Below are 16,198 nucleotides of genomic sequence, written 5' to 3'. Positions count from 1 at the left end.
TCTGATAAGATCGTCGTAAAATTATATAGGTCACGTGAATCATTTTGCATCGCATTTCTTGACTTGCTTCAAGTTGTAACCATAACACGTAAAATTTTCCGAAGCAAATCTTGGCTTTACCACCAATCTTACTATGCACCTCGAGTTCTTTTGTCCTCTTCGAAAGTTTCTTTCACCTATGTTAGATCGTGGTTTGTCTTCGGGTTAAAAGATGTGCATCACGGGAAAGAACTTCCACTTTACCTTCTTTAAAAAGTCATTGTCATTGAGCGCACGCACACCTACCGCTGCGAGGACCTTGGAAACAACAAGGCATGCTTCATGTGAAACTTCAGATCGCGCAGCTGCAGTAAAGGCGGGTGTGTGGTTGCCTCCGTCGTGAATAGTGGGGATAGCTTGTCAAGAAGAACAAGAAGTCAACACCGGCTGAAATTCAGACTAACACGGAACATACAAAATCCGGGATGGAGGGAAGGCAGAGCTTTAAGTTCATGAGCTATTTCAACTTAGAATCAACTAAGGGAAAATTTACCGTAAGTTATGTTTCCCTATCACACATTACATGGATATCAAATTTATGATATGAATAGACATTCGATAAAGGTTCATGCTCACGAAATCAGTCGACGCGCTGTGTATTCCCCACTCGTAGTCGATTGCTCCATATCGTTTGAGCGTGACGTCGGCCACTTCGTCCCCTGAAAGGAGTGAAAACAACACACATGGATAAATCCACCTGATAATAAGATGAAGATGAACGTTTAGATACCAAGGGCCTTGTTCTGCCTGATTTCGTTACCACCGTATGGTGTGGCGACCTTGACTGTGCAACCTGTAGCAATAGCCGCTGCTCTGGAGGGTTGTTTTCGTTAAAGGCAAGTTCTGTATACCCGTAGGTTACAAGTTACTCACTCAAAACATTTTATAACGCGTTGTAACGTCTCTTCAGCTTCCGCCGTCGTTGGTGCCCGCACGTACCAGCTGGATAAACATATAGCTCCACTTGCTTCAATGACGCCGTACAAAATACACTTACGCCATTTTAGAACGATCCGGTATAACTATTATCAATTTTCAGCATATTGTAAGTCACCTTTCGATCGTTCATTACGCACTATTGACAGCCCAATCCTCCCCCTTTTCAAATATTCCATGCACGCGATGTGTTGGTTTGATTTGCTGCCGTAGAAGTGATATGTTATTATAAGCTAAGACAGCTGCATCGAGAGCATTTTTGCCTTCCCATGGGCTCAATGCTGCATGCGCACTAGAAGGGGTATCATCAGCTACGAATTCACCACCAAATGGAAGTGAACAAACGTGTGTCCCAAATATTCTACTTCGATACGGAACAGTGCCAGGCATGAACTAAGGCTGATCGAGTGGCGAGGCCCAGGAGCGGGGTGACACCTGTCGTTCAAAGTCACTCATCAGAAATTCTGATCACAGGTGATAAAGAGGGAAATATGGACGATACGCAACATCAAGCAAATATCCATCTCATCGTATGCTCCCTTTTCCAAAAGCAGGACCTTGCCAGCACCTCCTTCCTCCGCTGAAAAGACTGGCCGTCGGTTCTGAGGGCACACATAGTCGTCGGATAATACGTACCAGGAGTTCCTAACAGGATAATTTTCCCATCGATGTTATGTTTCTCCATTGCCGCCCTCGCACCACATGCAACCGCGACTCCTGCGATTCCAATGAGGTTATGCCCACATGCATGGCCGATCCCTGGAAGCGCGTCCATCTCAGAGTTTATCCCTAAAACATGGCCTCCTTGGCCATGCGTGTAAGTCGCCACCCATGCAGTGGGGAGAAGATGATGCTTCTTGACGACGAATCCTTGTGTCTCCATGAACGCAGTATACGCATCGTGGGCATACCTAGTGAGTGTGCATGTAGGTTACGCGATTCTGATGAGAGCAGGATAAAGCAATGCACACTTCTCTTCAAACTTGAGCTCGGGATGGTCTAAAATGATAGGAATCGGAATCAGGGCCGTTAGCAGTGTCCTCACATATTTACGTCGAAAAGAGCTGCTCACCATGAATATCGAGACTGAGCTTCCTCAGTTCTCCACTTAATCCATCTATCGTAGACTCGATTACCTCAAGGATATCAGGTCTGTATACCTCACCTTCCTTGCGGGGAGGTCTGATCGTGTGATCATCATCGGGTCTCCAGATTATAGATGTATCAGGAGACATTGTGGTCAAGGTAATCCAAATAACTTGAAGAATCTATCTAACGTCAAAGCGGGGCTTTGAATTCACAAGGATGTCATGGTTAGCGCCGGTTTTATCTGATAAGATTAGACATATGGCCTTTGGCCTGACGGAAAGCCGCGCCTGGGTTGACTTGGACGTCCTGGTTAATGACCACAAACTCAAGTTTCATGAAGTATCGCCATTGAATCTGTCACCGATCTGCAATCATATGGCAACAGAAGGTCAGCTATCTGCATTCATCGAGCGCCATCGGGTGCTGCTTGCAAAGGAACGAGATGCAGAGATCGAGCGAAGTTCTCTCTTACTCTCCAACTGTGGGCCCAAATTACTTGAGCAGAAGGGTCTTGCGTTGGGAGGATTAGGTGTTGTAGGAGTTAATATTGGACTCGGAGGCAAAACGTATGTCTCGGTTGTGATATGTATTTGGTTCAGTAAAGTTGACATCTTACTGAGAAGATTGATATTAGATTGGTCGAGTTGGAACGGCCAGCAGCTTATCATTCAACCGTCATTTTTCCACCTCACACTTTCAGGCAAGGATTTATGTACAATGCTTTGTGGTTGTAGTTTTCATGGATCATTTCAGGCCTGGGGATTTAGCACGGATCGAAGAAAACATTTCTCTCAATGGACTAGCTAAGAAAAATACCAAGGGAAAGAAGACAGCTGCTCCAAGTAGTGCTGAATCTAAGAACGTGCAGGCAGCCGAGGGCGTAGTATATAAAGTAAGGGCCATACTGATCTTATACTCAAATGTAGATGCTGAACGTTACACACAGGTTTCTGACACTCGCATTGTGATCGCAGTCGACTCATCTGAGAACAGTTCAGACATGCTTGAATTACCAGAGCGGTGCCGTGTGCTCAAATTGGCCAATAGTGTAACTTATGATAGGTGATAGTTTTCTGACCCAGGCTTGCTTTTGGTACTTACATTATTTAGAATGGACAAGACACTTAATACACTTGAGAAGGCAGTTATACCATCCTCCCGACAGGTATTACATGTCTTCATTTAAACAAATTTTTGTTGACCAATGATTGCCAGGCAAATGATAAAGCCCAGTATGAATTGTCGCAGCTGACACGAGTCCTCCTCGGAATAACACCTCCATCGCCAAAGCTATCTGTCCCTGATCTTCAATTTTTCGACGACTCACTTAATCCGAGTCAAAAGGAAGCTGTTAAGTTTGCTCTCGAGTCTGCAGAAGTTGCCTGTATTCATGGACCGCCAGGTTGGTTGTACTTTTCCTCGTATCTCGCAGAATAACTTCTTCTATCGCTTTCAGGGACGGGCAAAACGCATACATTGATAGAAATAATTCGCCAACTTACCACTGTGACCCCCGCAAATCCGAATGCAAACCGTATCCTTATTTGTGGGGCGTCAAACCTCTCAGTAGATAATATCCTCGAGAGACTCCTTGCCCTTCCTGCGGCGGACAAAAATGCTAAACTGAGTGTGACTCGTATCGGCCATCCTGCACGTGTAATGGCACACGAAGGGGTGCTTGAAGCCACACTGGAAGTGAAGGCTGGGCGCAGTGACCAGGTTTCTTCATTCATTTTGTAACCTTGTTATATCATGATAACACTTTCACCTAGGCTGCCTTGGCCAAAGACGTGAAGAGTGAATTAGAAGCAGCTCTCGATGTGCTATCTGGAAAGAAAAAGGGTGCAAAGGGAAAAGCACCAAGAGGCTTGGAGCGAAAGAAGATGTGGGAAGATGTTAAAGCACTGAGAAAAGAGTAAATACCAATATTTCTCTCTTATTTTCTCTTATTCATAGTACCCTAGGTATCGCCAACGCGAAGGCGGCGTTGTGAAGACTGTGCTGGGTGATTCTCAGGTGCGTGTTTGGGCTGCAGTAGGCGTATACAAAATAGTGAAGCTGGAAGTATCACTAAGATTGTTTTGGCGACGTGCCATTCAGCGGGGGGAAGACAGTTGCACAATCACACCTTCGATGTAGTTTTGATTGATGAAGCTACACAGGCTTTAGAAGCAGTTTGTTCCTAAAGTCTTCTTTCGGTTTTAAACCACTCACTTGCATCGTTCGTCTTTAGGTGTGCTGGATCCCCATATTCAAAGCTAAAAAACTGATTCTTGCTGGAGATCCACTACAGTTGCCTCCCACAATATTATCTCTCAACAAACACGAGAAAAAAGAGAAAACGGCTCCTATTGCTAAATCTCAGCCACAAAAGCAAGGACAAAACAAGAAATCAAATAGCCCGGTCTCGTCACAGAAAGCTGTCATATCACAGGATAAAGAAACGTCTAAGCCCTCCGTACCACCTGTGAATGATGATGAAAGCAGCTCGAGCAGTAACTCTGACTCTGAGTCTCAATCAGGAGAAGAAAACGCTGTGGATGATAAAGACGAAGTGGTTTTACCAAAAGATGAGAAGCAAAAGCGAACACCGAAGCAGAAACAGAAGAAATCAGGATTGAGACCACCCCGTACACTCGAAGTGACCTTGTTCGATCGACTTGAAAAAATGTACGGTCCAGGAATTAAACGCATGCTAAATGTACAATATCGGTCAGTTAACAATCGTTCCTGACGGATGCATACTGATGGTGCTCCCAGAATGCATGCTCAAATATGCCAGTTCCCATCTAAAACTCTATATTCCTCGAGGTTAAAATCCCACGAATCTGTTGCATCTCATCTGTTGCATGACTTGCCAGGTACAAAAACCGATTCAGAAGAAGAACAGAAGGAGCTTCTCGGTACTCCCGTTGTCTTTTTTGACACCGCCGGATGCGAATACTACGAAAGACTGGAGGGTGATGGTGACGATGGTAGTCGCTGCAATGAGAACGAAGGAACAGTGGTCAAACAGTGGACTCGGAAACTGGCCAGTTTTCTTGATTCTTGTGGTCTGTGAGCGTTGCTCACGATATAACTACAGGTAGATGCTGGAATACTTCCATCACAAATTGCCATTATCACACCGTAAGTAAAGTTATGGGTCCAACGCCCATATCGGTGAGAGATTGACATCGATGCACAGATACCAAGCTCAGGTCACATTGTTGACCTCACTGCTTCGACCTACATATGGGTCTGATCTTGAGATTGGCACAGTGGATGGCATGCAAGGGCGCGAGAAGGAAGCGGTTATTATTAGCCTGGTACGAAGTAATGAGAAGGTAGGAATGAAGCGTTTGTGATTATTACTTGATGCAGCCTAACGTTATTTCTCAGAGAGAAGTAGGGTTTCTTAAAGAGAAAAGAAGGTTAAATGGTGAGAAGTGACCATATCTCAGATTCACCTTGATTTATTAATTGTATATAGTCGCTATGACTCGCGCAAGGAGACATCTGGTACGTTTTATTCCTTTTCAAAGTGGTCTTGAGCTGATGACGATTTCGCTAATGTTTATAGTGTGTCGTTGGAGACTCCTCCACTGTCGTGCATGGTGGATCGTACCTTAAGAAGTGGCTAGTATGGCTCGAAGCGAATGCAGATGTGCGATACGCTGGGCCAGAGTAGATTGGTGCCAATACAGAGTCTGATACTACAAACAGTGTCTACATATGTACTAATGAACGTGGATAAGATTACGACCACCACTGTACGTACAGTGGTATGATGAAAACACAGGTAACACCCGGTGTTGATGCAGAAGTGATACATGCCCGTAAGAATGAGAAGAAGAAAGAAGAAGAAAACTACAACAAATGAAAAAAAAAAAAGCAGACTACAGAAGCAGCGCCAGTTCGCTCAATACTCGTCAACGTCAGAAAGAGAAGCATACTCCGATAGAGTTTGCACATCTTCATACTCTTGTACCACTTCCCTCATCGCAAACCTCATGATCGGCGTTAGGGGCATGAGTTTTGGACCTATGATTTCCTCTGGCTCTTCCTCCTCTATTTGACCCAGTTCTCGGGAAGACATATGGGCTGAAAGATCTCCGGGAGTGACAACCACCATATCGCCATCCTCAGACGAGTCGATAACACCTACGGCCGTAGCACTGCTCTGAGCTCCCAAGTGGTTTCCCACCATGGTAGTTGGGAGCCGCACGGAATTTTCCCTCACTGGCTCATTGCCCTCCTTTGTCATCGTCTCCGTCCAGTGTAAGTTCAGTACTCGGCCCTTGACCATGCCATCCACTGCACGTACCCCCATCTCGCGGCAGAGAAGGAAGTATGGTAGGTATGTGGCACCAGGCTGACTTAATCGACTCATCACTTTGAGCAGTTGCATGGCGCTAAAGTCGGCAGTGTAGTAATCCCCAATAGTCGTCGTCCCACTGCCATCGCCTGTAGTGGAATGGACTGCGTTACCGATAGGGGAGTATACCTTGAAGCCGGCAGCGCCGAGATGCGGGTGTAATGCGTCAGGACCGCTGCTATTCGGTCGCGTTTGGTCACCAACACCGGGTGGAGAAGAAGCTTGTGAGGAGTGGATGATATGCAGATTAAGAATGGAGTGTGCCTGAAGGAAATGTGAACTTTGCTTGACTAAAACAGGACATAAATGATCTCGACCCCTGTGTCTCAGAAATAATAATGAAATGCTGACCTTCTAATGTACCCCCAGAGTTCACTAGAAGTGAAAGATCAGATTAAGAATGTAATTCTTCTGGAGAATGGAAAAAGACACACCATAGTCATCAATAAAATCTTGCCAATGTGCAAGCTTTCCACCAAACGCCTCGTAAAGCATCTCGAAACCTAACCCACTTCTCATCGTCTCAGGTACACGGGGTAATAGGCGTTCGAGGAAGAAAGATCGAGTTTCTGCCTTTGAACAATCACCAATAGTAATTATCTATGAAAAAAAGGGTTTGGTCTTGTTTACTACACACATGAGAGTGGGATATACCTTGCAGTGCTGCATCACATTGAGCTGCCTTAGCCATGTTTGATAGAAAGGATCACTAGTAGCATGTATGACGTGACAGAGCCGGTCCTGTTTCGTGAGAACAAGCATTGAGTCCAGAAGGCATTTCATAGTATCGGTGGACTGTATAAGAGCAGGTCTAGACCTCCGCAAAGGTCAAGTCAATCTCGAGGATAACACTAAACCAATAAGAATACTCACAACTTGTGTGCCTCATCAAAAAATATTACAGGCATCTTCTTCGACGGTTTTGCAGGCCCCTTTTCCTTTGGCGTAGATGAAGTATCCTCGCTACCTCGCCTAACCGCCTTGTCTTTCTTGCTACGTCCTTTGAAACCCCACCGCGACTTTTTAGAAGCACGATCAACATGCGTCCTGTCAGAGGAAGAATCCGACCCTTTTTTGGTCTTGCTCGTGTCATCAGTACCTTCCTCAGGAGGGTGAAATTCCCAGTACTTTAACAGTGAGCTCTAACATACCAACCACTTATGTTACTATTTATCTTGAATCATGATTATGATACGTACTTGGAAAAGTTCCATAAGACGAGCTATATCGCTAGTTCTAACGATCGCTGCGTTGCTTCCTACCGGAGCATCACCTATTCGGCGCTCCACGTTGAGGCGATCGTGCTTAAGTTGACAACTTAACCCTATATCACTCGCATCATCAGTCAAAGGAAACACACCTTGAAACTCCATGCTTCCTTTTGAAATTCATTGTGGCCAGGGAGATGGTTTGCGACCTCCTCAAAATACTGCTCCATCTGCTGGCTCAGGCTCGTATACAGGCTCGATATATCAGCAAAACCAGGAATACGAAGGTCGAAATGTAGGACATGATATGCTTCGCGGGAAAGAACTTCTCTAAGAAGCGCAGTCTGGAGAAGCAGTGTTCACTTAGATTGAAATCCCTCGGAATGAATCGATAGAAGTGCTTACTTTGCCCACAGAGCTAGCTCCGAAAAGAACCGTGAAAGATGGCTCGCCTTCCAACGTGCGCTCGATCGCCCGTATCTCAGCCTGGCGAGCAATAAACCCTGGCAGGCGAGAGAACGTGTGTTTGGTGCGTAGTTGAGACCGTTCCTTGTTCTCCTTGATTTCACGTCGTGCTTCTTCAAGGAGGCGTTTAGACTCTGTCAGAGAGCGCACAGTATCTGAAGGCTGAGGAGAAGTGATTTAGAACACAATGTGTATGATGGCCACTATATGCTATGCAGCAAAACAGCACGCATGATAGCATATAGTCAGCTATAAGAGAGAATAAGACGCACATTTGTTAAGACGCTGAATATTTCTCCCATTCCGAAGAAGTTTCTCCGACCAAGGTCGGTACTGTACACCGAACTTCTGCGATTTGGAAGGTTTGAACGAAAGAGCCAATGTATAGTGCTTGTCTGCCTTGGACGTGGATTTGGACCGGATGACCTCTGCAAGTTTGAGCTTTTGTGCTGCACTGTCCGAGACGACATTGGTGGGCTAGGGAGTAATGAAATGTGAAAGGCGCGTTAAGAGTCTGTACCCGACAAACGAGGACCAAACGATAATGCGATAGGGAGAGAGATGGGTAGGATAGAACAGGAGGCGTATAAGGGAAGACGAAGGTGCGCGTACAGTTTATCCAACCTCACGCGAGGCATGACGCCTAATAAGTGGTCAGTCCCAGCACCAAGAGCACGAGTTTGTGACGCGTGAGTGGAAGATGATCCACGTTGGCTGTGTGAGGAATGCAATGCCAAACGAGGTATCCTTGCGATAGGCTTCCACAGCTTTACATTGCGAGATAACATGTCCTTTGCCGCAATCATCACCCAGAACGTCCAGCGTGAACCTCGATCTAGCACGAATAAGGTCCAATGCTGTAGCTCCAGTCAAATATCACAGCCCCGAAAAGAGATCCTGCCGCTCAGAAATGTGATACGATGCTCCAGACACAATAACGTGTAAAGCAGTGTTGTGAATTGAACACTAAATCAAGGTGCAACTTAGCTAAATGTCGCTGTCGCCGCGATCCCTCGAGGACGAAAACCTCGAGGCGCGTAGCCGAAAGCGCACGTGATCATATTCAATCTAATCTGATTATTTGAGTTCAATGTATGCTACAACACATGTCCCCGATTCATTACTTGCTAAGAGAGATAACCGTCATCGTAGTCTTCCCCGCCATCATACGCAGTCCATAGAGCTACCCCTTCGTGATCTGAGTCGTCCTCCCCCCTACCGTCATCGTCAGAATATTCTCTCCATGGCCGCTCTTCATCGGCGTACAGTTCTGCCACGCTATCACTATCCGACTGAGTTGGGCTTTCAATGATGCGGGAGGAGCGTGAGAGGTGTGCTGGCGGCCGAGCCAATGAACCGTCATCTCCATACAATTCCCTGGAAAAACACCACCATAAATACGACTGCCATTGACCCAGTAGTAATATACTAACCGTTCTCGAGCTGCCACACGACCAGCGAGGTCCCTATCCAAAAAGACAACTCAATTAATCCAAGTACAAGTCCAGCACATCTCACTACTCACGGGTCTACTTCGCTCTGGCTGCTTACAGCCGTTCATTAATGATCACCAAGGTTAACAGGCGTATATGAGACATGTATTCAAACGTAATCGGTGTACATCATAACTCACGAATCATCTTCGCCTTCAGACATGACGACTCGTCTGCTTCGTACTCCGCCACCAATCGGTTGCACACTCGGACTTGAGGCAACGCCACCACCGTCATCGTTGTCTTCTTCGGCCTCACTACCAGAAGAGATCACGATGGCCGAATGGCGAGACCGTACTCCCCGTCCGAGAGCACGAGCCTGCTGCCGTAGCGCGTCTTCCTCAACAGATTCATCTTCACTGTCCGTAGGAATCTCAACAATTCTCGCTTCTTGAGCAGGCTGACGGTTAGGAAATTCATAAACATCTCCATTCGCCGTCACAGCAAGGGTGAGGATACCCGGATGTGTCCCACCATCCTCATCGTCGATAAAACTGCTTTCGTATCCATTCTCCTCGTTGTCTTCGTCCTCTTCGCCATCAATGTCGGCTTCCTCGAATTCGTGCTGTATAGGTCCTCGGCCTTGATGCCTTTGCATAAACCACCACGGGACGTCATCCTCCTCGACGTCTTCATCATCGTCAACATCAACATCGTCCTCGTCCTCTTCATCCCAGCCCCACCCAGCCCCGGCCAAGTCGTAGCCAGCGCCTTCTACGAACTCACCCATGTCATCAATCTCGTCTACTCGTTCATTCCAGCCATCATCGTCATCTTCGTCACTCTCGGGGTGATGACCAGGATATACACGCCCGCAAGACGAGCACACACCATCCCAAATCTCGTGCATGCAGTCCAGACAGCGGTATATTCCGCCGTCTTCTACGTCTAGCATACCAAGATCTGCTACTTGCCCAGGCGGCGGCGGGTCATCCATTTCGCGCCCAAACCCAAAGCGCATCATTGGGTGGAAAAAGTCGAGATCTATGCCTGACGATTTGCGGAATATACCGGCCCAGGGGTCGGAGGCGGATTGCGAGCTTCCACCAGCGTTATTGTTCGTGGGTCGAACAATAGGCTCTGGTAAGGATACAAGGCCACTTTTACTGAGTCCGCTGGCCATGTTTTTGACATCCCATACTTCCACTGGTCGTTCTTTAACGACTGTACGACAGTGGGGGCATATTTTCTTGCGTAACTGGGCTGGAGGAGCAGGCCCACGTCCATCGGCTGGTGGCGCTTTGAACCATTGTACCAGACAGTCATAGCAAGCAAGATGACCGCACGGTGCTAGAGCATAGGGTTTGTGCATGAGATCTAAGCATATTTGACAAGTGATAGCTTGTTGGAATTGAGAGAGGGTGTTTTGATGTTTTTCGATCAACTTGAGAACAATTATTCAGCATTACCAAACGAGAAGAGGGGATAGTGTGTACTTCGTTCTTGGAGGCGAGCTCCTTGGTGAGCTGACTGATCTTGAGTTCGAGAGACGCTGTACTGGGCATCGAGCTGCTGTCCTGTGAGATAGGACCATCGATGGCTCTGGCTTTCCCTTTCTGAAAGGACAAGAAGGTGCGAAAGTGCATGAAGAACCAAGGTGGAACTGGAAGACAACAGAACGTACTGGACTACTGGATGTTTGCTGTGAAACTTCTTCAGGATCGCGTATTTGAGCTTGGCCTGGGTGCCCGTCTGTGCTCATTAGGGAGAGGTTGCTGGTTTCACCGACCGATAACGGTGTTGAATTGAGAGTGGCATCGTCGCCGAGGGTCAGAGATGACGACCGCGGTATATCTGGGTTGTTATCACGGCTCTGCGAAGGGGTGTCGACCTTGACGACCACGGGAAACTTCTTCTTTTTCTTTCTGCGTTTCTTGGAGTCGCGCTTGAGGTTGGGTGAGTCTGCATGATCTTTCTTGACCTTTTTTGTATCCCTGTGGTGATCTTCGGGGTCTGAGCGAGCCCGCTTGGCCACATGGGTGCTCATGGCTTGTTCTGATGTCGACGGACGCGTGGTGGGCGGCATGACGAGAGCTGCAGGGAAGGGTGCAAGGGACTGAAGGGTTTAAGCTGAGCTGGTTCAGAGGTGAGGGCTGTTCCCACGCCACCTTATTCTGTGGTATGATCTCGGTTGGTCAGTAAATTGGTGATAAAAATTAAATACTATACCTGTCTTGGGCTCCACTCTCATTTTCTTTCTCGTTTCCTGGAGAAGCGCAGTGCGTTTATCGCCAGACTTCGCGTGTTCTAGTACATCCGATCCTTATAATCCAGCCCTAGCCGAAATGTCTGTATCTCTGTCGCATTCGCGTCCCTCTCTTGCCTCGGCCTCGTTGCAGCGCTTGTCCTCGTCCCTCCTGCTACGTTTTCCGCTGTCCATGTCGTCCCCGCAGCCTCAACATGAGCTACCGACTAGCATTGTCCATCTTTCTCTCAATTTGGATTCCGCCACCCCGGCTCAAAACGGCAGCGCGCTTGGTACTAGAAACGGCGACAACAGTGATTCGGAGACCCGGGATGCACCCATGTCACCCAAAGCATCCCACCGCAGAACTTCATCTTCCCTCTCACACCACGACTATCTGGACAAAAAACCACCAGAAGCACACTCGCCAGAGTCCCACCATCGCTTTGCTTCCACCAATAACATAAATCATTCCCTTGCCAACGACACTCATTCTCCAAACAACTATTCCCGAGTCGACCTCACCCATCACCACTCCAGCTCACTCTCTCTATCCGATCTTCGTATACCCGTCCATAACCAAGACTTAGATGACCTACATCATCAAAAACAACCTTCCATCTTTTACAGCTCACAGGCTTTCTGGCTAGTCCTCTATTTCTGCCTCAACCTAGGCCTCACTCTGTACAACAAGGTGGTCCTCATTCGCTTTCCTTTCCCATATACCCTCACCGCCATACATGCCCTCTGCGGCTCAATCGGTGGCTACATCTTACTTGGACATGGCGTATTTACTCCTGCCAAATTGAAGGACAAGGACAACCGCGCTCTTATTGCTTTTAGTGTCCTGTATACCGTTAACATCGCCGTCAGTAACCTATCTCTCCAACTAGTAACGATTCCAGTACGTTCCGTGTCAAACCGTCTTTCGCTGGCAGTTCCAAACTGATGTTCACATCGTCCTAGTTACACCAAGTTGTCCGTGCTGCAACGCCCATTTTTACCATCTTCCTATCAAGTGTACTGTTCGGGGTCCGTAGTAGTCGACAAAAAGTCCTGTCTTTAGTCCCCGTGATAGCGGGGGTCGGCCTTTCGTGCGTGTCAACTTGTCTAAAATTTTTTAGCGTACGTGACTAATGCTTGATATCGTCATCAGCACCTATGGGGATTATTACTGTACTCTGTCTGGTTTGCTACTTACCATACTCGGCACTGTACTCGCTGCCTTCAAAACTATCTTCACAAGTATCCTACAATCTCCTTCGTCAGCGTCGAATGGCTACCAACCTTCTCGATTTCTCCGTCCCCTACTCCCACCCCGATTACACCTGCATCCACTTGACCTTTTGACACGCATGGCACCGCTCGCATTTATCCAATGCATGTTTCTAGCACAGATTACCGGAGAGCTCGATCGTGTACGACAATATAGTAAGGAAGAGATGACTAGTTTTAAAGTTGGTGCTTTGGTCACCAACGGTATCATTGCTTTTGCCCTCAACATAGTTAGCTTTACGGCGAACAAGAAAGTTGGGCCTCTGAGTATGACTGTTGCCGGTACGTGGCCTTTTCATATGCAGCACGTTATTGTGCACCGACTAATTCACTTTCTAGCTAACGTCAAACAAGTACTCTCAATATTCTTTGCGGTTTTGATGTTCAACCTTGCAATTTCACCCACGAACGGGATGGGTATATTGCTGACAATAGCTGGAGGTGGATGGTATGCGGTAATAGAATACCAGGAGAAGAGAAATAGACGCAGAATATAGGTACCCTCACAGTTTTCCTATATTTATTGACCTTCATTTCAGTTACATCTATTCTTTGGGTGACACATTATTATCGTCGTGGTTTTTTTTTGTTTCTTAGTGCCCTTCGCTCATGGTACGAGGGGACTTTCAATTCAATACATATGTAGCAATCTAGCTTTATCGGTCGTGAAGTCGAGGGTGAATGATTCCGTGAACTTGAGGTCTTCTCAGACCGCAATAGGTTAGCGGCCCTTATCAGATATACAGGTTCGCACGCGGAAAAGCAGACCGTGAAACGAGGTTCATCTTACTACAGCTTAAACTCTATCATCCCTTGTGAGTAGGTATGTCTGCTCCTTTGAAGGATGTTCTCCTTGTTGGTTTAGGAGCGGTTGGGACGATATGTACGTAATCAACTCCTGCACGGTTCGGATTTTGAGATGCTGACTTGGTGGCTTATCACCACCTTATCGTGTCAATAACCTTAGATGCCCACATTTTGAAGAAAAGTGGTTTAGCTCGTGTCACCGCTGTCGCCAGGAGTAATTACGATGCCGTCAACGGTGAGCATGACGTTCTGATTGCGTGAACGTTCTGACGGAGTGCTCCTTCCTGGCGGCAGCTCATGGGATGCACATTAAAAGCGTAAAGTACGGGGATATACCGTCGTGGAGACCTGACCGGTGTGAGTATTCCTTTGAAAGACTGCTCCTTTTGTCATCCTCGATGGCCGTTAGCAATCAGGACATAAACATGGCCAAGGGTGAGCGCACAGGCTCAGTCTACGGCCCTATGTCTACGGCCTATGTTCATCCACTGGCACCTTCTTGAAACGTAGTTAATGCGGACGAACCGCTGTGCCCTCATTGAGAAATCAGTTCAAGTCGAGAAAGTCAGATCGAAGTACTCCGTGTTCACGTATCATGGTCACATCGTCTTCGATATTCGGGTGTTGAGCTAAAGTTCTCGTTAACAGTGGTAAGATCTGTTGCAGAAGCTACCGATCGGCCCTACTCGTACGTTGTTTTGACCACAAAGGCAATCCCAGAACTAATCCGAACGCCCGCTCTCTTGGCACCTCTCCTCGAGTCTCCATATGCCGCTACACATCCCCAGCCAACCTATGTCCTTTTGCAGAACGGACTTAATGTAGAAAGGGATCTTTATCATAGCTTGATGGCTCTGGATAAAGGAGAACCGAGCATTATCAGCTCTATTGTCTGGATCGGTACCAATCTCATCGATAAAAACGCGGTAGCCCATAATCATTTCGTAAATATCCCATCTCCTCGTCCTAATCTGAATGAAGGCCCTTATTGTTAACACACTGGTAGGACAGGGTGTCACTGGGAGTGTACAGACATGGAGACCATCTGATAACGACCAACAGCCCACAAGAAGCCGAGCTTCTCAACGATTTTGGCGCCATGCTTGAGGCTGGGGGTACGGAACTCACGATTGTACCGGAGATCCAGCGCGTGAAGTTCACAAAGAATTTCTGGAACATTGCTTTTTCCTCGTTCTCAGCTCTGACCCGGTCTCCGCTGACCGCTATATTTCGGCCACCCCCTGGACCTGGCCAGTCGTTCGAACCGTATGTGTCGCCAGCGACGGCGGATTATGTGAAGGAGTATACGATACCAAACATACGTGCCACTCTCTGCGAACTTTTAGCTCTAGGTAAGCGGATGTGTGTCGCGTTTTTGATAATGGAACTGATATTCTAACTATATTAGGGCGAGCGGTGGGATTCACTGATGCGCCTGGTGGTTTACCTTCCACTCTCGTTGACACTACAATCGAGAACACGAGGAAGCAGCACGTGGATCCGGAACACAAGTACCTCCCGAGCATGCTACTCGATGTTGAAAAGGGGCTTCCAATCGAAGTGGAGGTGATCTTTGGTGAGGTGGTGAGGATGGCGAGGGAGAGGAATGTCGACGTCCCTGTGAGTAGCTCACCTATTTGTGGTGGTCCTGTAATTATCATTATCTTGACTGATTGTGATCTTTTATTAGCGTATCGAGACCTTATATGCTCTTCTTACAATCGTACAGAACCAGATACTGCGAAAGAGGGAATCACAGGTGGGCTAGACATCCTCGGAACCCGAGAAAGACCAATGCTTGTTGAGAGTTGACAACAAACATAGTATGGCTAGTTAGATTGCCAAGGGTGTGTGCATGATGCCTACCTAGCCAAGTCAGAAAACCCATAATAAAACCCATTTCACCATAGTGGCAAAACTTGTCAGGTAAAAGTTCTATTAAACGTATTCATATAAACATCTACTTTGGCCAGATGGTTATGGATGAAAACCTTGTACATGCCGCCCATCGGCATATTTTTATTTAAACACCCCTCTCACTAATACTGTAGTTAACTGTCAGTTCGGATGGGGGGGGGGCTATTCGGACACTTCTGAAAACATATGTCCACTGTCATTTTTCCTCAACAACTCAACCCATAGCAGTTCTATATTCCAACTTTCCTAGCACAAAATCCTGAATTATTGAGTTCCTTCCTTCCATGTATGTGACTTTCAAGAAAGTAACACTCTACTAAGGTACTGCAATCTCAGTTTCAAAAAATTCAGGTGTGTCGTACTCAAAATCATGTTCAACCACTCAAGTCGTTAGGATCTAGATAAGATAGAGGGTCTCAGAACTCGC

The 16,198-nt window shown here is 47.0% G+C and overlaps 5 protein-coding genes across 5 annotated transcripts; 3 read left to right on the top strand and 2 right to left on the bottom strand.

The window, feature by feature from the left end:
- Positions 1–131: 131 nt before the first annotated feature.
- On the bottom strand, positions 132–2,210 carry SERLADRAFT_436509 (uncharacterized protein; the record flags this gene model as incomplete). Its single annotated transcript, XM_007316808.1, has 14 exons — positions 132–176; positions 244–395; positions 455–481; positions 533–548; positions 616–698; positions 770–852; positions 913–981; positions 1,037–1,061; positions 1,116–1,267; positions 1,321–1,410; positions 1,483–1,555; positions 1,612–1,886; positions 1,947–1,974; positions 2,048–2,210. 14 exons carry the CDS (start codon positions 2,208–2,210, stop codon positions 132–134), a joined length of 1,281 nt encoding a protein of 426 aa, XP_007316870.1.
- A 229-nt stretch (positions 2,211–2,439) lies between these two features.
- On the top strand, positions 2,440–6,667 carry SERLADRAFT_447834 (uncharacterized protein; the record flags this gene model as incomplete). The annotated part of the gene is made up of 16 exons (XM_007316807.1): positions 2,440–2,630; positions 2,699–2,764; positions 2,818–3,126; positions 3,175–3,229; positions 3,280–3,466; positions 3,521–3,783; positions 3,837–3,979; positions 4,029–4,080; positions 4,140–4,238; positions 4,298–4,776; positions 4,825–5,095; positions 5,150–5,193; positions 5,252–5,390; positions 5,446–5,485; positions 5,537–5,565; positions 5,627–6,667. The coding sequence occupies 16 exons, from the start codon at positions 2,440–2,442 to the stop codon at positions 5,732–5,734; spliced, it is 2,475 nt and encodes an 824-aa protein (XP_007316869.1).
- A 2,492-nt stretch (positions 6,668–9,159) lies between these two features.
- SERLADRAFT_464013 (uncharacterized protein) lies at positions 9,160–11,252 on the bottom strand (the record flags this gene model as incomplete). The annotated part of the gene is made up of 6 exons (XM_007316806.1): positions 9,160–9,471; positions 9,528–9,560; positions 9,620–9,637; positions 9,728–10,971; positions 11,024–11,143; positions 11,213–11,252. 5 exons carry the CDS (start codon positions 11,090–11,092, stop codon positions 9,222–9,224), a joined length of 1,614 nt encoding a protein of 537 aa, XP_007316868.1.
- A 786-nt stretch (positions 11,253–12,038) lies between these two features.
- Positions 12,039–13,717, top strand: SERLADRAFT_464010 (uncharacterized protein; the record flags this gene model as incomplete). The annotated part of the gene is made up of 4 exons (XM_007316805.1): positions 12,039–12,676; positions 12,739–12,866; positions 12,929–13,329; positions 13,387–13,717. 4 exons carry the CDS (start codon positions 12,113–12,115, stop codon positions 13,542–13,544), a joined length of 1,251 nt encoding a protein of 416 aa, XP_007316867.1.
- Positions 13,718–13,818: 101 nt separating this feature from the next.
- SERLADRAFT_360816 (uncharacterized protein) lies at positions 13,819–15,941 on the top strand (the record flags this gene model as incomplete). The annotated part of the gene is made up of 7 exons (XM_007316804.1): positions 13,819–13,930; positions 14,015–14,089; positions 14,149–14,211; positions 14,503–14,798; positions 14,861–15,206; positions 15,263–15,474; positions 15,545–15,941. 7 exons carry the CDS (start codon positions 13,873–13,875, stop codon positions 15,620–15,622), a joined length of 1,128 nt encoding a protein of 375 aa, XP_007316866.1.
- Positions 15,942–16,198: the final 257 nt, after the last annotated feature.

The sequence above is a fragment of the Serpula lacrymans genome (genome assembly GCF_000218685.1).
Source record: "Serpula lacrymans var. lacrymans S7.9 unplaced genomic scaffold SERLAscaffold_5, whole genome shotgun sequence".
NCBI lineage: Eukaryota > Fungi > Basidiomycota > Agaricomycetes > Boletales > Serpulaceae > Serpula > Serpula lacrymans.
This window is presented reverse-complemented; position numbering and strand designations above follow the sequence as displayed.